The 23,908-nt window shown below is 38.8% G+C and overlaps 1 protein-coding gene across 1 annotated transcript in view; it reads left to right on the top strand.

Annotated features, from left to right (window-relative positions):
* The window catches only part of dnah7 (dynein, axonemal, heavy chain 7), a 68,833-nt gene that overhangs the window by 2,244 nt on the left and 42,681 nt on the right, over positions 1-23,908 (top strand). Inside the window, exons 9-31 of the mRNA XM_059499967.1 lie at positions 36-161; positions 646-765; positions 1,052-1,235; positions 1,404-1,583; positions 1,772-2,044; positions 2,127-2,254; positions 2,325-2,403; positions 2,493-2,717; positions 3,098-3,244; positions 3,539-3,859; positions 4,026-4,393; positions 5,203-5,389; positions 7,785-7,978; positions 11,408-11,606; positions 13,705-13,845; positions 15,876-16,088; positions 16,220-16,329; positions 16,781-16,949; positions 19,155-19,257; positions 19,505-19,632; positions 19,950-20,162; positions 23,267-23,365; positions 23,471-23,719. Of these exons, the coding sequence (XP_059355950.1) occupies positions 36-161; positions 646-765; positions 1,052-1,235; positions 1,404-1,583; positions 1,772-2,044; positions 2,127-2,254; positions 2,325-2,403; positions 2,493-2,717; positions 3,098-3,244; positions 3,539-3,859; positions 4,026-4,393; positions 5,203-5,389; positions 7,785-7,978; positions 11,408-11,606; positions 13,705-13,845; positions 15,876-16,088; positions 16,220-16,329; positions 16,781-16,949; positions 19,155-19,257; positions 19,505-19,632; positions 19,950-20,162; positions 23,267-23,365; positions 23,471-23,719 (4,156 nt within the window). The remainder of the gene's footprint in view (positions 1-35; positions 162-645; positions 766-1,051; positions 1,236-1,403; positions 1,584-1,771; positions 2,045-2,126; positions 2,255-2,324; positions 2,404-2,492; positions 2,718-3,097; positions 3,245-3,538; positions 3,860-4,025; positions 4,394-5,202; positions 5,390-7,784; positions 7,979-11,407; positions 11,607-13,704; positions 13,846-15,875; positions 16,089-16,219; positions 16,330-16,780; positions 16,950-19,154; positions 19,258-19,504; positions 19,633-19,949; positions 20,163-23,266; positions 23,366-23,470; positions 23,720-23,908) is intronic.

Below are 23,908 nucleotides of genomic sequence, written 5' to 3' on the forward strand. Positions count from 1 at the left end.
CATTGTATATTAAATCCCCCCTTTGTTTCTTGCAGAATGGAAATTATTCCAAAGCCATGGAATAAATCATTTCTTCAGGCCCAGAAAAGAATGAGACACCAGCTTCACTCAATCAATCCCACTATGCTTGCAGTACTAGATCTGTGGCAAGTGTCTTTTAAGTAAGTGTCAGATGAGCATGAAGACACTGTGGGACAGGACAATTAAACATTGAAGGCATTGAACTGCATTGTAGAATATTAAGCCCCTTGTGGAAAAAAGTACACTTTATCATACTTTAGCATCACATAGATACTGGTTACTCATATGTCACAGTGTTATAAAAAGTTCAAAATAACAAGTGTCACATTTGGTCAGTAAAAGAGCACTTATTGCAATAATTATATACTTTAAAACAATGTATTTAAGTGCAAACTGAATGTAATATTTTTAGACACTTTATTGCACTAAATGTAACTAAAATGTCATTTAAAACAAACCATTTAATTTGACATTATTACAAAGTGTACTTTGTGTAATGAAACAGTGATGAAAAAAATACTTTTAGGAGTGCACATTCAGGTACACATTCAATACATTAAGTGCACTTCTTAATCACAAAGAGCCTTTTCCATAATGACTAGAATGTCTTGTTTTCTTCTGCAGGAAAGTGCGGCTTGTTGATGTGGAGGTCTTCCACAACGAGCAGGAATCTGTGGAGTTGTCTGCTTTTCAGCAGTTAGTCAGCAAACACATTGAATATGCCACAGGCATCCTTCTCAAAAAGTAAGCACTCTCAGCTGTTTTCCTATACTTGTCAACTCATCAGCGACCATGTGAATTGATCATCCATCTCAACTATCTTTTGAATTTTTCACGGATGAAGACAATAACTTGACAATGAAGGATTTTGCTTACTACTCAGTATTGCAGTATGCAGTTAAAAGTTGTCGACAACTGAACAGAATCCAAAACATTTTCTTAAGCTTAGCAGACTGTACTCTCGAAAAACAATGCAACTCCAATTGTATCGTTTTGTTATTATTATATATATATATTTTTTAACAAACAGGTGGATACCCGAAGTGCAGCAAATCTGTTGTCTTAGTAGCAAGCGCAAACTGATCCCTAGCAACAGTAGTGTTGCTCGACTGCAGTCTTTCTACAACTGTCTGGCCACGCTCATGACCTATCAGCTCCAAAGCCTGGCACTGGAGTCTATTCAGGACTACACACACCTCATCGCCCAGGACCCTGTAAGATCTGGACCACCAAATGTTTTATTATACCAAATATAATTTTTATATCATTGTGGAATCTTTTTTTTGCTTCAGTGTATCTTTTTTTTTATTTACATTTTGACAGCCTTTATAAATCCCCATGGCCTATGAAGTAATATGTTTTGTTTTTTTTACCCACTGAAGCGGTCAGTGCGAGCCTATGAGCATCCAGGGTTCGTCCTAAGGCTGGTGCTGGATCAAAATACTATCAGATTTGAACCTGATTTCAAAGACTTTGAAGTCACTCTGCTAAATGTGTATGACATGATGCTGAAATCCTTAAGTTTGATCCCTCGAGTAGAGATGAAGCTGTACTCAGAATGGGTAAACATGTTTTTTTTATTTGATGTTAAATCTTGTTTGTGCTGTGTTGTTTGATAGCTATATTAATATTAAAAGCAACATATCACGAGGAATCCAATTTTCATTGATCTTTTGAGATAAAAGAGTTCAATGTACTCTGATTATTGTCATTTCTGTGTCATGTATTTACACATTTATACCAATTCAAGCCTGGCCCAGAAACACATCATACTCTGAAGCCCATCATCTTGCCGGAGATCCTGAAGGCCCAGCAGGAGAAGATCACACGTGTAATACGTGCAGAAAGAGCTGAACCTTTGAAGCATATCCGTGTTTATGATAAGTATGCTCCACTGGTGTCCCAGCAAGCTGAAGAGGATGTTAACCAGTTCCTGCAGGAGCAGCACTCCTTCCAGGAGCTGATGATGGAGGTGACACGCTACCAGCAGTTAGCTGATGAGATCCAATACAACACCTTGAAGGTTGAGGGTTATTTACAGTCCACATTTTAGCAGTCTTTCCCCACAGAATTATGAACATCATTTATTGTGTTCTGGGTTTCAGGTGGTGCGTTTGGGCATGTTTGAAGTGCATTCCCATGATTTGGTCCGTGCCCTTGTGAAGCGAGCAGAGGGTCTCCTGCACAAACTGGTCACTCACATGTTACAGGGTCATCAAGAGTTCAATAACAAGTGAGTCACTGACAAATTTCCAAAACATTTTGTCAGTAACCTGTTAGTAATCCATGTCACTGATTTCTAGGTTGTGTGAGGAATATGATACAATATCAAATAAAGCCCTCAGAAATCCATCAGACACACAGGAACTCATGGAACTTAAGGTAAAACTGACCTCCATCTCTATTTTTGAACCTGTCTCTGGAAAACAAAACATCTTTCAGTACTGTATATTATTTCCGTTTTGTCATAGGCATATGTGATGAAGGTGGAGGCTGAGGAAATGCCTCAGTTGGAAATGAAACTTCAGGAGTCCAATAGCAGGTTGTGTTTCTTGGTGGATTATGTCACATTCTCGCTCACAGACATTCAGCTGAACAGCAAGACCTTCCAGTGTCATGGACGCATGCCTTCCGTCTTTGATCAGCACCGCCAGATTATCAAAGAGAAGACCAACCAGTTCCAGAATGGCCTGAAGGTACTAGAGATGCCACATGCTGGTCAATCCTAAAAACAAATGATCAAACCAAACATGGAAACATACCCTGGAAACAGAAACATCAAATCTTCACATTCTGCAACACTTTTTACATTATATAGTACATATAAGAGCAACAATTAGGGAAAACAATAAAGAACCCCCAAGCATGAGTGTTTGTTCTATACTTTGCAGCAACAAAACATTTGAAAAATTGTATTTACCAGCAACTAAAAGACAAACAGTGACACAAATAGTAAAATCTAAGCAGCCAAGCAGCTAAAATTCACCAACAGCACATAATTAAAACTCTATACTTTGTTGTTCAATCTGGCACTCCTGCACTATTGCATGAACTAATGTGTGTTTTTAAATCGTAGTTGAGATGTGAGAGGATTTTGGAGGATCTCAAGAGCTATGAACAGCAAGTGGAGGACTTTATGACCTTTGGTGATGTCTCTGAGCTCAACAAATATCTGAAAAAAGCCCAGGCCCTCAATTCCAAACTGGATTTGGTTATGGAAAAGGTACTGTGTATTCTGCACTAAAGCATTATGGTTTATTTTACTGCTTCTTTAGCAAGGTTTTTATCCATATTATATAATGAAACGGGGTATTGCGTAAAAATGCTAAATGGAAATACCAAGATGTAAATAAAATATTCTCAAGCCTGTTCACACAATCTGCAAAAGTGCAGGCGAAAGGGATGTTTAGGATATTTGTCAGTTGGATTTGTGAAAGAGTTTTAGAGTGCCTCTGAGAATAGCCGCTCTTATTGTTGCACCTGCCCAATCAAACTCATTCCCTTTCTTATCCATCAGATCAGAGGTTTCAACCAGGAGGAGGAGGCCTTTGGCTGGCCTGTTTCTCAGTACCCACAATGCAAAGCTGTCCAAGACTGTCTGCTCCCTTATCTGCGTCTGTATGAGACAGCGGCTGAGTTTCAGAATCAGCATCGTCAGTGGGTGAACGGCCCACTCTCAGCTGTCAACCCAGACAAAGTGGAAGCTGACGTGGGTAACTACAGCCGTTCCCTGTACAAGCTAGAAAAAAGCTTCCAGGACTCACCTAAAGCTCTTCAAATAGCCACCTCCGTGAAAGCAGAAGTGGAAGCCTTTAAGGAACACATTCCTCTAGTGCAGGTGAGTCGCTGTCACCTCACTTACATTGGTAGCTGAAAGCATTGTAAATTATATTTAATGAAGAACATGCAAGGGGCTGAAATCTGCTGTGCTTTCTGGGGAATTCTGAGAGTGCAGATTCTGTGCCGGGCTGCTCATTAATTATGGGGATGATTTGTTTCGGCAGGTGCTTTGTAACCCCGGTCTCCGTGAGCGCCATTGGGAGGCCATGTCTGCAGTTGTTGGCTTCCCCCTCAAGCCCTCAGAGGAGGATGCCTGTGTGGCCCAGTTTCTTCCACTGCATCTGGAAGCTCACCTCTCTGCCTTTGAAACCATCAGCGAAGGGGCCAGTAAAGAACATGGCCTTGAAAAGGCCATGGAGCGCATGGTTAGTGAATGGGAAGGGATGGAGTTCACCCTCCTGCCCTATCGTGAAACTGGAACCTCCATTCTGTCCTCATTGGATGAGATCCAGATGCTGCTGGATGACCATATTGTCAAGACCCAGACTATGAGGGGCTCACCATTCATCAAGCCATTTGAGGCCGAGATACGGTGAGAGATGAGTATCTGTGCATAGCTTGCAGTCAATATGAACGTGTATGCAAAAATGCAAAGTTTATACATATTGTATGTAATTCTGGTTGGCCAAAATTGTAGCTGTCATATTTGCCTATTCCCATTTGCTTATAATAATAATTTTTAGAGCTTGATCATTACTTGGCCACAAGCCAGCTAAGAATTTCACAAATCTACTTCTATATTTCTTGGGGGTTTGTTTCTAAATTTCTAGGTTTATTTACTTACTTATTTATTTAAATCATAATATGTAACAAAATGAAAGTATGTGGTACAGATAATTTCATTAGTTTAGATTTTACAGATTAATTTAGTCTATAGAGAACTGGTAAAATGTATTTTAGTTTACATGTAATTTTCAGCCATATAGGCTGTAATTTATTTCGTCAGACAATGATTTATCAAGGAAATTTTACGTACCTTACTGGGGCTTATACCTCATTAAAATGGGTCTAGCTATGTTTCTAAATGTACATGTGAAACAAGCAGTTTTTTCCCAACAGTCGGGCTGAACGTTTCTTTGCAGGGTGAGTAACAGTAACATTAGCAGTTACATTAGAACACAGTTCAGTATGGTACAATAACAAAGTCGTACATGCACTAATTCTGTGTTAGTTTAATAGCTTTAGTGTCTCTTGATTGATCACATACTTTATAATCCTGATTTTGAAGCACAAAATGGAAAAAGAGGCTGTATTAGTGAGCCCAAATTGGTACAGAAAAGTTTGGTATCTAGCTATTTGTCTCGCATGTTTACACTGTGTGTCTGTATGCATGTATCTCAGGCACTGGGAGGGCAAGCTGCTTTTGCTGCAGGAGATTATGGATGAGTGGTTAAAGGTTCAGGGCACCTGGCTCTATCTGGAGCCCATCTTCAGTTCCCCAGACATCATGGCCCAGATGCCTGAAGAGGGACGTCGCTTTACTGCTGTGGATAAAACCTGGAGGGACACTATGAAACAAGTCAGCCTGGTGAGCCAGAAAGCCCTACATATGCAGCAGAATATAAAAACAAACTGTGGTTTGTTTATATCTAAAACTGAGAAAAACTCTTTGAAAAAGTTCCTGACATATCAAACTATAGTGTGTTCATGACAAATGAGACGGCTATCAGACACACACCCAAACACAGTCACCCATCTAGAGACTCTTCGGCAAGTAATTGGCAAGCCCAGTCTCAGTGCTCTGAGAGACATCAATATCTGTTGTCTCTCCTCTAAACGAAAAAAAAAAAGTCACCTGGCTGTACTGTCAAATTGGAATTATGGATTTTGTCTGGAGGGACTAAAATCTAGGAGTGTGCAGAAAACAAGGTCATTGAGCATCACGAGGCATGCTGCCTCCCTTCCCAAGTAAAAAAATAAATAAGTGTCCATAGTTTAAAAAAAAAAATCTCAGCACTTTATGTGAGTTAAAAGGCACTATCCTAATTCATCACAGAATCTTCCGAGACAATTTTCTGACAGTTGACAAACACTCTCTGAAATGGAAACTCACTATAGCCAAATATTCAGTTCTACATGTAGCTAAAGCAATGTCGATAATCATGTTGTTGAAAAACAGCTTTTTGCTTAATCAAGCTGTAATCAGATAATACTCTGGACTGCCATATCAGATTGTCCACTAGGTGTCTCTCTTCATCTACAGTACCCACAGAACTGTTCATTGCCTCCAGATCTTATTTACTCTTTTCTAATGTGTTTCTAACTTTCCCCTTTTGACAGAAAGGGAGATAAACATTCTGTAATTGAATTCAGAATTCTGGGTTTCTTTAAGGATGTTTTCTTTTTGAATAATTCCTACGCCACTCCACAATTTCCATATTACGAACCGTAAATGACTCTTCTTGGAAAAGCAAACACGTATTATTTCAGCTGGATAGCAGGTGCTTTTGCCTGTTGCTGCTTTACAGGAAACAGCAGTACATAAAGAAAGGCATGCTTATAATATCAGTGGGGTGTTTGGGGAAAACATGGAGATCTGAGCCCAGTTGTTATTTTGCTGAAGACACAAGAAGGGACATACTGTTACTGTATGAAGCTATTCTGGATGCCGAGGCATGAGGCTACTGTAAATGAAAGGGAATGCATTTGTGAAGAAAACGCGATCTATTAACTGTGAATATCTGGCTCTGTTGAGCAGCCCACCTGCATGTTTCTGCACCCTGTGAAAGGAAGCAGATGATTTTCAGCATTCCTTCATTCAGAAGCATTCCGGCAGCACTCACCCTCTCGCTCTAATGTAATTCAGTGTGATGGAGAGGGAGAATAATTAAAAGAGTAATTGGCATAAAACATCCCCTCTCTCTTTCAGTAGAGTCATCCAATGGTGTCTTTTCATGTTTTAAAAGGGTTATTTTGTGTAGGCTTTGGTTATTAACAACCCCTCATTACTTCCTCTCAACCCTGTCAAGAAATCAGGCCTTTCTGTCATCCAAAAGTGATCGTTAAACTTCAATCTCTCTGTGAATGTGAAGTCTAGTCACCGTTGGTAATAGAAAATCAATAGCAATCCGAAAAGGGGAAAAAGCAATTATTATCTCTTTACAGGCGAGGAGCATCTATGAGGGGTGGAAAGGGAGGGGGCGGGTATACAATTGTTTCCTCTCTCTCTAATGAAGGACGTGGCCTTCATACAACCTTTGGAGGAACGTTTGAAAATCAGACGGCGAAAGATAGGATGAGTTTTCCTGGTGGGAGACACCTTTCATAAATGAACTCTTTTGTGAAAGCAGGGAAATATGGCTATGAATATCATCTTTTCAAAAGATGCTTTAAAAGCAGTCTGATGGTGTTTCATTACCCACGATTTTCAGTCTTGTTGAGTTTCTCAACTGCCGCTGAACTTGAAAACATCACACACGGTCCAGGGGCTTCCTTTAGAGATCAGTCTAAAATGCCCCGTTACGGTCTAATATGCACTTTACTTATCTACTAAATTATTAATGGCGCTTCATATAAAATATATTTCTCATACATACAGTAAGGGATTTGAACAAACCCTTAAGTATTCAACTTCAGGGTGTAATTTGCATTGGCATAGATATTATTGTGGGGCATAGATATTGTTGTTGAGGAGAGGTGTTGAAAATGGTTGACTTACGGTACATTGAAGGAAGAACCAGAATATTGTAGTGACTTGTTGGTGGTATCTCTTGGCTAGGGGCTGTAAGCACACTCTTGCAACCTATGAGAGCACTAAAAAATGCATACCAATGCCTTGTGGATTGCCTACAACAAACCAAGCATCATAGCAACACGTTTTATAGGCCGAAATAATATTTTCTGAAGACTAAAAGTCTTGTTACCTCATATCATTCATTTTAGTTACATAACACATAGCTAAATATGATGTATTTCTCTCTTAGGACAAGCATGTCCTGGCAGTGGTGGCCATTGAAAAGATGCTAGAAAAGATGAAAAGCAGTAACGAGTTGCTGGAACTCATTCTCAAGGGTCTGAATGAATACCTGGAGAAGAAGAGACTCTATTTCCCCCGCTTCTTCTTCCTGTCCAATGACGAGCTGCTGGAGATCCTCTCAGAGACTAAGGATCCAACCAGGTACAGGGAACTTTTAAAAGTACTCAGTAACGACAGTCTAATAGATTGGCTGATATTTGATCATATATTTCTAAATTTTACTAATAGCTGTAGATCAGGGTAATGGATTTTTTTGTAAATTGTGAGTAAATGTTGTGTAAATAAAATCACCAAGGCTGCATTTATTTATACAGTAAAAACAGTAATATTGTGAAGTACTAATACAATTTTAAATAACTTACTTTAGTGTGTTTTAAATGTAATTTATTCAAGTGATGGCAAAGCAGAATTTTCAGCATCATTCCTCCAGTCTTCAGTGTCACATGATCCTTCAGAAATCATTCTAATATCCCAATTTGATGCTCAAGTCATTTATCATTTTTTTATAATTATCAATGTTGAAAACATTGGAAGCTGTGATCCATTATTTAAGGATTATTTACGTGTGTGTGTGTTTAAAAGATTTATCTGAAATGAAATAATTATATTATTCCAAATAAATAAATAAAAGTAATAAACAGAAATAAATAATTACTGATCCCAAACATTTGAATGGTAGTGTATACAATATATTGGCATTGTAACTGTCATCAGCGATCATGCTTTCTGAATGTAAGTATAGGCACTGACCATCAAAAAACCCATATTGGTCAACCACTAGTGATCATTCTGCTTGATCCATTTCTACCGGTGCAGTTACAAATGTTCCTGAAGCTATAGGAAGGTGTCAGGAATTCTGTGGGTTTGCACTTTTAGTGTGGTGTGAGTTACAGTAATCTCACACTTTCTCCATATCCTCAAAGGAAAAGAGGCTTAAAGGTGACACTTCTGTAAGCAACATGATGTATAGGCTTGAGGAATATTGTTTGTCAGCAGCTAATAGGATTTGATTTTGAAGTCTTCTGTTTTCAATATCCTTGCTGTTTGGGAATCGCTTTGTTGATTGATCGCTTTATGATAAAGCCAGGCTGTGTGACTGAATGTCGGAAAGAACTATGGAAGATCAGTCTGTGCTATATCAATAATTCAAAAAACCTTAAGATGATGCAAGTTTGGGTCAATTTTTGATGTGCGGTGCTGCTATGCTTTCTTTTTCTGAATTTTCATGAAGAATAACTGTGAGTGAAACTGTATCGCTAAAACTCACACTCTGAAATATAGTTTTACATGGTATTTTTATCATCTAGTTTGCAACAGTTGACTAGTAGTATTGGTTATTAGTCATTTCAAATTGCTATAAAGTCCCAAGACTTCTGAGGGTTTAGTGTATTCAAGAATTTTCACCTTGATGTAGAATGTAGGCTGGATGTAATTTACTGTAACATGAAATAAGACACACAGCATTCACTCTGCGGAGCTTTAATCTCAATCCTATGATATTTATGAATATATCTTATGTTTTCACATAGCCTACTTTGGCATGTCTCCCATGGCAAATCCAACTGATGTTACGCCGCCTACCAAACCACTGCTGCCTACATAAACATTTAGTATGTGGGGCCTCAAAAGGAACAGGGAAGGACAAATGAAAAGCAATTTAGCTTCACCTCAGCCTTGAAAAACCCCAATTTGAATCATTAAAATCCAGTATTTACTGAGGGAATTTAATTATAGTGCTTTTTCTTCTTCCTGTGACACTCTGGCCTAGTTTCTCTGCCGTGGCTACCCTGTGCAGGCCCTTAACGTATAAGCAAATCTTGTTATATTTCACCCTAGATATTTGTTTAATGATGAATGATGATGCCTCAAATGCAAGGTCAAATTGTACTACTATAGGGCTCTTGGTTTCACAAACTAGGAATGTTGGCATTGGCTGGCCTTGCTTTTCTGCTCTATCACAAGTTCTGATCACCTCTCTCTTGCTTTCTTTCTCTTTATTTCACTCTCGCTGTGTCATTCTCACTCATCTATTGTGTCTCCCACATTTCTATTATATTTGAAAGTGAATTATAGCTTTAGAAAAAAAATAAATAATAATAATTGCGACCCTTGACCACAAAACCAATCTTTAGTATATATATAATTTTTTTATTATTGAGATTTGTGAAATATGAATGCTGAATAAATAAGCTTTCCATTGGTGTGTGGTTTGTTAGTATAGGACAATATTTGGCCGAGATACAACTATTTGAAAGTCTGGAATCTGAGGGTGCAAAAAAGAAATCTAAATACTGAGAAAATCACCTTTAAAGTTGTCCAAATGAAGTCTTTAGCAATGCATATAACTAATCATAAATTAATGTGGTATTTATTTGCTGTAATTAAATGTGTTTTTTGCGGTTTAAGTAAAAAAAAAAAAACTTATTTTCCACATACTGTACATTATTGTTTTCTGATACACATCAATTTTTACAAAGCTCATCGTTCTGAAGAGCGAGATGTGCTTATATTGGCCAGCTATCCAGTGTGTTGTTATTGTCTGAATACCTAAAGCGTGTGACAGAAATGTTATGCCTCTTTCCATACTGTGATGCCGTGTCCCAGTGCAACGAGAAAAAACCCATAAAACCCATTTCAAACGAGGTATTTGTTGCATCCAGTGGGGACATAATTACTGATTATGATGACTTGTACCATCTTATATCAAAACTCGCATTTGAATTGTCAGTGGCAAATTCTTTAAATATGAAAACATACTTACAGGCTGTGAGTCAGAACAGCCGGCATTGTAGGTTAACCTTACTCTCCGAAGGTACAGGAAACAGTCCTCCACAAAATGTGTTGCACACGCACAAATATTTGGTTTGAACTGTTCTGGAACAGTGTTGTTAATACAACTTAACCCCTGATTTCTACTTGTGTCCTCTTTTGGAAGTATTTTGGAAGTATTTTCGCTTTCGCAATGAAACACAGCATCACTACGATGTGGCGGCGGCAGCAACAATACTATAGCGAGAATCAAAGTTACGCCTTCTTTCTTTGTGGATACATTTGGTCAGTGTTATGCAAATCTGCCTACACAGTGACGTAGACATATGGGGCCGTGTTTAAATGAGGTGGTTTAGGAGTGCGTGGATGAGTTTTTAATAAATAGAATATCTCTTTGGGTTTGAGACTTTAGTCTTTGCAACTTATCTATAAGGGATCTTATCTATTCATGAACAGCTTGTAACACTCCAAAGATAAAGGAGAACTTGAAACCGCATCATATGACCCCTTTAAGACTGGTTTTGTGGTTCAGGGTCACAAATTGCAGCAGCTGTTTTGCTGAAGTGTGAATCATAAAGTACTAGAGGGTGGAAGTGATAATGAGTGAAGTTAATAGAGTCAGTGACTCAAGGAAAATTTGTCCATGCTATCATCTGACAGTGTTACACATTTGAATATTGCTTTTTCTCTGAATCTGACATTTCTGAACATCTAGGTGTTTTTGAAGCATGTTGCCTCAAATGAAATATCAAATATTGTGTTGGAAACGGGCAACAGTTTACCATCGGCTTTATGTTTCAGAGTGCAGCCCCATCTGAAGAAGTGTTTTGAGGGTATTGCTAACGTCGTGTTTACTGATGTTTTGGACATCACTCATATGAGGAGCAGTGAAGGAGAGGTGGTGGAGCTGCTGGATATCATCTCTACATCTAAAGCTCGTGGGCAGGTGGAGAAATGGCTCCTGGAGCTGGAGACTGGCATGCTCCACTCCATACACAAGGTAAAGAAGTGTATGAACTTTCTCTGAGTCAGTGGATTCCTGAATAGCAGAATTGGAAACAATTTAATAGGATTTGATTCAGTTTAGTATGGCTTATACATTAATTGGTTCTGTTGACAATCCTTTGCACAGGTAATTGCTTGTGGATGTACAATGGCAGATATTTGGTTTTTGACAGTGCCTCTAAAACATTCACCCTCTTTGGAAATATCTTTTTGGAAGCACTTTAAAGCATTAGGGCTATATATTTAATTGTTTTTTCTACTTATGAACACAACATTTTTATAACATCAAAGTGAAATAAAATGTTATTTAAAAACATGCAAAATGAACGCAAATGTATTTGACTCATTTCCTCTCCACACCACAGAATTACCTAAAATAAAAACATTAAAATTTCAACTTTATTTACCTTAAACATTATTGAATAGGGCTGTCACTTTTTGTTCGAAAATCGATTGCACAATCGAAAACTCACAAACAAGCAGAAAAGGAAAATAAAGAATTCCAAAAGTGCAGTATGCGTTGCGAAAGCTAGACAGAAAATACCAGCAAATACGCGCCTATAAGACCCAGTGACGTCGAAAGCGACCTCTTACAGGAGATGCTGAGTTATGAAAATGAGCCACCATTGCCAGCTGACAGCGACCGGCTTTTGTGGTGAAAGATTGGCAGTAATACTCCCACCTTGCACAGCCTAATTGCCTTGAATTGCCTAAATCGTAAATGCAGCTGGGTTGAAGCCTGCAGTGATGTTTTTCATTTATGTTATTGCAGCAGTCCCCTCTGCATATATATTTTTTTCGAGAATGTTGCACTCCTGTTGCTGTTTGTTAATCTGCACGAAACTTCATGCCAATTAGAGCTGAAGATCTTGGGTTTGGCCGGGTTCGGGTTTTATTTATATAATCTTACGCGGGCTCGGGCCGGGCTCGGGCTTGCGCTCCAGTTTGTGAGGTAAATGAGCGGTCATGTGATGTGTTTCGATTAGCGCGAGAAAGATGCGAAAATGGATGCTGAGTAGGTATAACGGAGGCTTGCCTCTGGCGAATATGTTTTGGTTGCACCAGCAACTAAAGCAAACTTGAGTTGTGGAAAAGTTTTGACCATGTTTATAATGAGAATATGAGTGAATAATGACGCACCATCAGTGAGCGCAGGAACGCGCTGAAGACATCTAATCTACAGTACAGTGAATTCGATAATTTTCCTCCACAAAAACATTTAGGCTTAGCCTAATCTCTGTGAGTTAAGTTTTTTCAAATGATAACTATATATTCATTGAGTCTTAAATGCATAATGTGGACAGAGTATATACGCTAATGTTGGCATTATTCTTTTATTAAATGTCAGCTGCTAGTGGCAAAGCAAATCCGGCGGAGCCTTTATCTTATTATATCTTATTTATCTTATTAATTTTATTTGTTAAAAAAGACTCGTTTTTATTGGTGCGTTGGTCTATTTATAGGCTAAATGAGTCTATGTCTATTTAGAGTGCTGAGATGATAAGATGTCACAGAGGACTTACTTAATTTCTTTATTCCAACTTCCAAGTGGCCTAGTCTAAGTTAGTTATGAATAAATTATGTTAAAACATGTATAGATGACTCATTCTTGACAAAAGCCAAAAGAGCTGTGTGTGTGCGCGCATATTTGAATGTCGGGCTGTAAATGGGTTCGGGCTTTTAAAAACCTGTCAATTAAAATGTACTTGTCAGGCTCGGGCTGAAATCTGTCGGGCTTTTTTAAGGCCCGATTACAGCTCTAATGCCAATAAATAAGAAATATTGCTGACTTGTGTGTTTCCAGCGCTCTCTTTACGTTCATCTGTTATTTGGCGTTGAAAAAGGAAACGTCTTTTTTTTTTTTTACGTGGAAAATCGATTTTACAATCGATTCAATGAACACTCATGTCTTAAAAATCGAAAATGCTTTTTTCACAAAAGTGACAGCCCTATTATTGAACTAAACTTTTAATTTAGGATCATGGTTTGTAAGCTATAAGAGTGGATGAATTTCATGTCAGTCTTCATATTCACCTGTCTGCCATTCTTAGAAATGTGAAATGCTAACTGCTCTCTTGACTCCTGGCTGTCAGGTGATCGGAGAGGCGTTCGAAGCATATCCCAAAGACCTAAGGATCAACTGGGTCAGGGCCTGGCCAGGTCAGACAGTGCTCTGTGTGTCACAGGTTTACTGGACAAAGGACATTCATGAAGCCATTGCAAAGGGACCAAAGGTATGTTATACATACATAGCAATATAATATTTTATTGCGCAGCTCTGTGGAATACTTCATTCTTATTGGTGATTTATGGCATTCTACTATATATTTGTGCATAGCGACCTGCTAAACTAGACAGTTGTCCACACAGTTAATATGATATTTTTATGTCTTCTTTTCTTTTCATGTAATAAAATAAATTGAACTCAGTTTAAAATGCCATATCTATTTACTTATTTGCCAATTAGCCATATAATAGCCAGGGCCCGGTTCCCCGATAACGTTCACTCTTAGCGCGCTAAGAAGACATCGAAAGATATATCTTACCAAAGTTGTTGATGTTTCTAAGTGTGTTCCCCGAAGTGTCCCTTAGGAAGCTTCTTAGCACGCTGCCTCTTACGTCCGACGTTACAAGAGCGCTGTCCAAAGTCAGGGTGCTGAATTAGTTGGCATCGATTGCTCATGAATCGATTATCCACTTCACATGAAGGTGCATTACAGCGTTAAGAAAGACAACACGTTCTATGCAAATGACACATTCCTCAAATTATTACAGTAACATTTATTTTAACATAGTTTAAGTTATCAGTAGAATATAGACTATAAATTAAATTATCAAATGGTCAGTAATATGTTCACACAATAGGCTATGTGACGGCTAGACGAACCGGGTATCTCTCGCTAATCATCCACCCTCCTTATCCCGTTGTGCCGCTTCTTGACATGGGTTTAACGACTTATGAAAATTATATAATACACTTTTATATTAATGGTAAGGTCCTTTACAATCAGAATTGATTGGCAAGCAGCTGCAGTTACTTCTGTTTGATGCGGTATTGATTGCAAGTGGTTTATGTTTTTAATAAAAAAACAACCTATCTACAATGAACAGAGAGAGAGAGAGAGAATTAGATACAAAATATGCTGGGGAAGCAACGTAAACAAGGGCACCAAGCTTCTCGTCAGGGAACTTGAAGTTTTGCTGGACCTTGCCACCAAGTCGAAGATCACACTCCTATGGTCCACTATAACCTGCATGTTTATGGTCGCGTATCCCTTTCGCGATATTTCCTCCCGATCAATCAATGATGGATGGGCGATAGGGATGAGTGTGCCATCCACCAGGATGTAATCCCCGGCATGGCGCAGAAGGGCGTTGGTGACTGTGTGGACACACCTGCGCTGGGCTTCAGGGCTTAAAGCAGAATTCTGCCGCGTTAGCCTGGCCAGCGCAGGTCTGGGAAGGTCCATCAGCTGCTCCACAATGAGTTGTCTTGGTAGGGTTTTTTTATTTTAATATAGCCACGTCAGGCAAAATGTCAAAAGGGCTTAAGTTTTGCCGAATAAAAAAACGGACATGGACTAAACGGCTCCGAGTCCGGCTCCGTCTTTGATTCAATACAAGGACATGTTGGATCGCTGCCATTGTTGGTCGCTTACTGGACACCACCATGCTTACCCATTTAAAGATCTTAGCCATTTAGAGCCAAATTGTTTGCCAGATTTTAATTATCAAAAAAATTATTGCCAATTCGCTTTAATTACATTACGAAAAAGCCTAGGCTAATTACCACCTTATTAGTTCTGTAACCACATAAAGTCAACTTCATAAATAGGCCTGTATCCATTGCGAACATAATTTATTATGAGTCTTAAAAAATAACAGAAAATCATTGTTGAGCCACAAAATTGTCGACATACCATAGTTTGACTTGTACTTCGCTGCGCTGGTTTCTAAAGACTGCTGTACAGTAGCGTCATGAGCTCAAATAACGCTAAGAGAGAGCTACGAATGGTCCAGACCAACCTTACGAAAGTTTGACTTACAGAAGATATACTTAGCGTACGAATGTGTCGGGAACCGTGCCATAAGGTTAAGAGAGAGGTTAAGGAATAGGTTAAGAACTACTTAGCGTTAAGAACGTTTTGGGGAACCGGGCCCAGGATAATGTGTAGTCATTATCTGCCTCATTTCGAGTTGGGTTTGTTTTGCAATAATTGCTGTCTTACTGTACTTATGACGGCATTTTTGTGTTCTGATTCAGGCTCTTCAGGCCTATCTTGAGCAGAACAATACTCAGATAGATGACATTGTAACTCTGGTACGTGGCAAGCTGTCCAAACAGAACCGAGTAACACTTGGAGCGCTGGTGGTGCTTGACGTTCATGCCCGGGACGTGTTGGCTTCTCTGGTACAGAAGGGTGTGGATGATGAGACCAACTTTGAGTGGCTCAGCCAACTACGCTACTATTGGATTGTAAGTCTATTTGAGTGTTTGTAAGCGTGATTGAAAATGATTTGTGTCTAGCTAATGTTTTGGACACTTGCTATTGTTTTTTTTTTTTTTTTCTCCCCTCTCAACTCTTTGATCGGACCCTGTCTATGAAGGAAAACCAGCTTCAGACAAAGATGATCAATGCAGGCTTGGCATACGGCTATGAGTATCTTGGAAACACACCACGACTGGTCATCACTCCTCTCACTGATCGCTGCTATAGGTCAGAATTCTTCACATTATGCATAAAAACCAAAGGCAGTAGTTTTCAGTGTGGCTGCACCCAGAGGATGCTCGATTAAATATAATAATAAGAAATGTTCCTTGAACAGCAAATCATGTGACACTGATGACTGGACTAACAGCTGCTGAAAATATTTGCTTTGCCATTACAGTGATGAATTACATTTTAAAGTATTTTATTATTGTAATAATTCTTCACAATATTACTGTTTTACTGGATAATTGATCAAATAAATGTAGCCCTGGTGAATAAGAGCATAAGAGACTTATTTTAAAAACATTTAAAAATCATACAGACCCCAAATTTTTGAATAGTAATTTGTTATTTTCATCTATCAAAATTTAATTATAAATTAACATTGTTAAATGATTTTTTTTTTTTGATGAATATAAACTCTGGCTTCACCTTTTCAACATGTCTTCTTTACCAGAACTCTATTTGGAGCTTTACACTTACATCTTGGCGGAGCCCCAGAGGGTCCTGCAGGTACCGGCAAGACAGAAACCACCAAAGATCTGGCTAAAGCCATAGCTAAGCAGTGTGTAGTCTTCAACTGCTCTGATGGCCTGGACTATATTGCACTGGGCAAATTCTTTAAGGTTAGTGTTACAAAGTCTGTAATTATGAAGCATGTCATGAATAGTTAGCCAAAGTTATGTTTAAATCTGAATTATTCGGCTCAGTATTTGGCATTAGGTTAGTGGAAAACACATGAGGTCAAGCATCATGTGTCTTTAGAGAAAGCCTCTCAAAACACAACAGCACAGCACTGAAATGGCCATCACTGGTTACTATAGTAACACATATTCAGAATATCAGAATTATTGTAGAAAAAAATGTTTACTTGTAGAAAGGGGTTATGAACTCTTCGAAATAATAGTACATAATGAGATTTGTCTTGTCTCATCTTGTCTTGTGTTGTCTTCTAGATTACTGACCCCACAAAAGTATTTCTAATTAAACTGAGCTTTTCTAAATACAAAGATCAGTTAGACATTACTCATTAATCTCAATAAAAAGTTTTATGATTCTGAACGTTTTAAAACAAAGAAAAGTAGAATGAATACAAATATTTTCTAGTTAATTATAAGAATGACCATGTTAATTCTCTGTATTTATGTATAAATAAACAAATAACTTCCATTGTAACTTAAGGTGCTCCTCCTCGCTGTAAAAAAAAAGTGATGTGACATTCAGCCAAGTATGGTGACCCATACTCAGAATTTGTGCTCTGCATTTAACCATCCAAAGTGCACACACACAGAGCAGTGAACACACACACACACACACACACACTGTGAACACACACCCAGAGCAGTGGGCAGCCATTTATGCTGCGGCGCCAAGGGAGCAGTTGGGGGTTCAATGCCTTGCTCAAGGGCACCTAAGTCGTGGTATTGAGGGTGGAGAGAGCACTGTACATGCACTCCCCCCACCTACAATTCCTGCTGGCCCGAGACTCGAACCATTAGGCCACGACTTCCCTTGTTGTGAGTTCGAACAAATACATCTGTCTCTGGCTCAGTGCTAGCCAGCAAATACAGATTTGAATTTAGCAACTGGTGATGTACTGCACTGAACAATTTAATCCAGGGGTGCCCAACCCTGCTCCTGGCGATCGACTGTCCTGCAAAGTTTGGCTCCAACCCTAATCAAACACACCTGCCTTTAATTTTTAAGTGAGCCTGTAGACCTTAATTAGTTGCTTCAGGTGTGTTTGAATAGGATTGGAGCTAATCTTTGCAGGACAGTCGATCGCCAGGAGCAGGGTTTGGCACTCCTGATTTAATCAAACCAGTGTATTAAATATAGTTATACATTTAATTAATTTTTTTTTATAAATAAAAAATATTATTTGGCAATTTTTTGTCTTTTAAAAGCTGGATTCAAAATCCTCTCCCTTTGGTTTGAATGGGCATGACTCCTCTGCGTAAGACCTTTGTTCATCTTTAAAACACAAATTAAGTTATTTTTGAGGAAACCTGAGAGCTTTCTGACCCTCCATAAACAGCAATGAAAGTGAAATGTTCCCTGACCCAGACACGTAGTAAGGACATCGTTAAAATAGTTCATTTGACATCAGTGGTTCAATCTTAATTTTATGAAGTTACGAGACTACTTTTTGTGTGCAAAGAAAACAAAAATAACAAATTTATTCAACAATTGTTCTCCTCCGCATCACCATCGACCCCCATCAATGAGAGTAGCACGTGCATTCGCCTAGAACACGCTGTGCCTTGTTTACGAGCTGAGGAATGCACAAGTACAGTATGTGTCAAGTTACTCTCGTGAATGGCAGCGGACGGTGACATGAAGAAAACTTTTTGAATAACGTTGTTGGTATTGTTTTCTTTGTACACATAAAGTATTCTCGTACATTCATAAAATTACTGTTGAACCAGTGATGCCACATAACAATGTTCTTACTACCTTTCTGGACGTTGAACATGTCTTTTGTGTTGCTGTCTATGCAGGGTCAGAACATTCTGGGATTTCATCAAAAATATTTAATCTGTGTTCCGAAGATGAACAAAGGTCTTATATTTAATTTAACATGCATTATATTTAACATGCATGTTAGTTTTCCTTTCAATTTGGTATGCTAGCAAAGATTGCAATGCTTTTACTGTACAGCCTCAGGACTATCAGGGAGCCACAGCTGTATCTTAATCAGAGAGCTTAGAATTGCAAAGGGCTTGCATTTTAAAGTCATCCTGCTCACCCTTTGTCAGTTATCTTGCAGCACAGGAGTGTTCAGACTACATTTGCTTTAAGTCATGGTAAAGATACTTGGTCTCTTCCAGGGCTTGTTGTCGGCTGGTGCCTGGGCCTGCTTTGATGAGTTCAACCGTATTGATCTGGAAGTGCTTTCAGTGGTGGCTCAGCAAATTCTAACCATCCAGAGAGGTGTGTTTGTGTGCACATTTTGAGTTAAATGTCAACTGTGTTGTCAATGGATTTTAAGGTTCATTCAGTGGAGCAACAGATTTTTTTCTCCAAACCCCCTATATGCTTAATAGATGCCTACATCTGAACCTGATGAGTCCAGTCAAATTAGGTGTTTAGAGACTTAAATTGCATAAATCTATCAATCCAATGAGATACACACTTAATTCATATATACTTCATAGATACTTCATTATTTTCTCTTTAGGTATTTCTGCCCATGCTGAGATGCTGCAGTTTGAGGGGACAGAGCTGAAACTGAACCCTACCTGTGCTGTCTTCATCACAATGAACCCTGGCTATGCAGGACGGTCTGAGCTGCCTGACAACCTGAAGGCATGTAGAGCACCTAATTCATGCAAATATCTGCCTTGCATATGGAATGTGTTTACTTTTTGTCATTCCCAGAGGAAAATAAATATATATAGCCTATACAGTTAGAGAGTACTGCAAAGTGCTACATAATATCTAGTGATTATTATAATGAAGATTTTTCATTATGAGTGTGATTCTGTACATATTGTGCATTGAAAGAGTTTCTATAATGTTTCTTTATTTCTTTCTGTCACTGTTCACTGTGTGTTTCTGTCCCATTTTATTTGAGCATATAGTGTTTGTTCTGTTTGTGAATGTTGTGTAATTGTCTGCTGCAGGCTCTCTTCCGGACAGTAGCTATGATGGTGCCAGACTATGCTCTGATAGCTGAGATTGTGCTGTATTCCTGTGGATTTGTCAGAGCACGACCGCTCTCAGTGAAGATTGTAGCTACGTATAGACTGTGCTCTGAGCAGCTCTCTTCCCAGCACCACTATGATTACGGCATGAGGGCTGTCAAATCTGTTCTGACTGCTGCAGGGAACCTGAAGGTAGGACCTGTATCTCCAAAAAAATGTTTATCACCATGCTATGATTTAAATATTTTTATAAAAAATAATATGCTTTAACTTTGCAGTGACATACACATAGAGTACAGACCAAAAGTTTGGACACACCTTCTCATTCAAAGAGTTTTCTTTATTTTCATGACTATGAAAATTGTAGAGTCACACTGAAGGCATCAAAACTATGAATGAACACATGTGGAATTATATATGGAATTATATACATAACAAAAAAGTGTGTGAAACAACTGAAAATATGTCATATTCTAGGTTCTTCAAAGTAGCCACCTTTTATTTTGATTACTGCTTTGCACACTCTTGGCATTCTCTTGATGAGCTTCAAGAGGTAGTCACCTGAAATGGTCTTCCAACAGTCTTGAAGGAGTTCCCCGAGAGATGCTTAGCACTTGTTGGCCCTTTTGCCTTCTGTCTGGGGTCCAGCTCACCCCTAAACCATCTCGATTGGGTTCAGGTCCGGTGACTGTGGAGGCCAGGTCATCTGGCGCAGCACCCCATCACTCTCCTTCTTGGTCAAATAGCCCTTGATGCCTTCAGTGTGACTCTACAATTTTTATAGTCAGGAAAATAAAGAAAACTCTTTGAATGAGAAGGTGTGTCCAAACTTTTGGTCTTTACTGTATATTAATTCAGCATAATTTAAATAAATAAGTCACAAGAGAACTACTTTGTGGTGTTTACAGTTGCATTTCAAATCTTGGCCCTTTATTTGCAACATTCGTGGCCTGAATCTATGATGATGTTATTTGAAGAATCAGATTTAATTTTGTCTTTGAATGTGAAAGCCTTTTTTGGTTTGATTTAACATCTCATTTCATTTAGTAGCTAGATGTTTTGGCTCCTGCTGCTTCTGCTGAGCCACTGTTTCTGAGCATTTCATAAACTTGTTAAAGCTATTCTGTATGACTCCCAACTGCAATTGGCTCAGTTCCTCTTCGCCTGCCACTGTTATCAGCACAGAGTTACCAAGGGTCAGAGGAGTGAAACATTTCCACTTCATCTCAATTCCCATTGCACGCTCCACTTTTCGCCGGTGGATCAAAGCCAAATGAATCTGACATTGAATATAAATAGTGTTCACACTCAATTCAGCGGTCTGGAGAATTGCAGATCTGTGAAAAACACAAATTCTTGAAACTGAGAACTTTGCTAAAACCTGTGTGACCCTAAAGAATTATGGGCTCCAATCAGTACACCTCTCCCTCTCTCGTCATTTCTCATTTGTAAAGAACAGAATGTAAGGAAACATGATTTCAAACAGCATTTTTTTCAGATTGAATTGCCAATACAAAACTCCAGGTTTTGTGTGTTATACTATAATTCCATTTGATTGCTAGACAGGCAGTCAAAGCTTGTGTAAAGAGCACCATAGAGTATGCTCACTTCAGTATGAGCAGATCCCCTGAAGCAAGGCCAGAACACAGTCATTTTCATGTTCATAGGTGGCCCTACCTGAGCTCATTCCTTGATCTTTGATTTATTACTGTTGTACCGATTTTCCCTAGAAGCATATTTAGTATGCACAAGGGAATATGTTCAAACAGCTGTCATTTACCGACACTGAGAACAGCAGTTCAGCCATAGGCCCTCAGAGAAGACAGGTCAAAGGAACAACTGTAGTGCACACAATATGCCTCGAGGAAGATGAATGCTGTTTTTCCATTTACTATTCTGATACGATGGCACCATCAAAATAAAAGCCATGTCTCCTGTCAGAGTCACACAGGCCACTAACTCCCTGCAATGTTTTAAGAGTGGCAGCTGCATTTATTTGGAGGAGTGAAGCCTATTGTTCTGTGTCTGTGCAAAATAAAAGAGTGTTTGACTGTAACCACGGCAGCAGTTTGGCATCTTGTGGGTGCAAATAAGAAAGATGCCAACATCTACTGTCAAAACTAAAACTAGTGAACAAAGTATTATAATTTTTAATGTTTTAATGTCCAACAATTGTTAGTAAACATGGAACTGTAAATACACTTTTTCTACCGCCATATTGTGCTTGACAGTCCAAATGCTCAAAAATGTACACGTGTATGTGTATGAATCCTATGAAAACTAATGAGATCAGGCTACCGTTTGAACCCTCCCTCGAACCCTTTAGCAACAAAATTTAGGCCCAGTTAGGTTGGACAAGAAACAGCACCTAAGTACACTGATTCTCGCTTCATTTTTAAAAGCAGCATCCTTCAATAACAGTCACAAAGAAAAGCATTCATTGTATTGTGACAGGTTAAATGTACATTGTGTCACTGAAAATAGAAACTAAAGCCATGTTTCTAGCATTGGGATTAAGGATGTCACAATATCAGATTTTCACTAATCCATTCTCATCACCAAAAGATTTTGCAATAACAATACTACTGCAATATCTATAGAAATTTGAAAGTAATTAATGAAATAATGCTTTATTTTGTGTATTAACCAAAAATAAATAAATTAATATAATTAATACAAAATTGCTCAACATACAAGTGTAATTGCTCAAAATATTGGGGTTTATAATGCTGTTATTACATGAATTTTTAGTGAGTGAGTTTATTTGTAGAATCCAGTCACTGGCCTAAATAACTAAATATGGTGAATAAAACTGGAATTTTACTGGAATGTGTGCATGACTGTTGCTCTTCCTAATGTGTTTATAGTGTGACAATAAGGAGCCTGAAATATTAAAGCCACAAAACCAAATCTCACGGAGCTGAAATAGGCAGAGGAGGAACCTGACCTTGGCAGCTCTCACTCGCTTTTCTCGTTTTGCCAAATTTGAATAGCGCCTGCTTGTGTCATCTCTGCTGTTCTCACAAATGAATACGCCTATGTCATTTTCACAGCAATCTTTGCACCATCACACCCGAGACTGCACTCTTTTGCCATCTTGAAATTACTTCTGGAGACAAAGGCATGCTCGAAACCCCTCAGGTCTGAGTTGCAAATGACTGTGATGGTAAAGAATGAGCAAAGACAATGTGGCTGAATGCCACTCTCTCCCTGGAGACCCTGGAAAAGTGACGGCACAAGCGAATCTTTTATTGAGTGTCAAACCTCTTTCTCTCCCTGTGTTTAACATGTCACAGTTGAAGTTTCCAGAGGAGAATGAAGATATTCTGTTGCTGAGATCTATTATTGATGTCAACCTCCCGAAATTTCTGGCTCATGACCTTCCATTATTTGAGGTATAACATCTGTTTTAATATACTCTACATATGCAGTCATTAAAATGTATGTTTAATTCTCCAATTAATATTCACTAACTTACCAGTCATTGTGAATCTGTCCAGGGCATCACTTCCGATCTATTCCCTGGAATCAAGCTTCCAAAACCAGACTACAGAGTGTTGCTTGAGGCTATTCATGAAAACAGCGCTAAGATGAACCTGCAGGTCACTGACTTCTTTGCTGAGAAGATCCTGCAGATCTATGAAATGATGATTGTTCGTCACGGCTTCATGATAGTGGGAGAACCCTTTGGTGGGAAGACGGCTGCCTACCGCGTACTCGCTGCAGCCCTGCATGACATCTCTGAGAAGGTGCTGTAAATGGACTACTGTGGATAAAAACTAGTGTTGCTCAAACCGTCACAGTGGGAGTAGAACTTTCTGCATCCAGCATTGTATGACTGTTACATAAGATTCAAACTTTTGTTCTTTTATTGACTGTTTTCGAGTACTTTCTTTTTCTTGTACCCAGAGGATGTGAACTCCCAAAGTCTCAAAGAC

Source organism: Carassius carassius, chromosome 19 (genome assembly GCF_963082965.1).
Source record: "Carassius carassius chromosome 19, fCarCar2.1, whole genome shotgun sequence".
NCBI classification, from domain to species: Eukaryota; Metazoa; Chordata; class Actinopteri; order Cypriniformes; family Cyprinidae; genus Carassius; species Carassius carassius.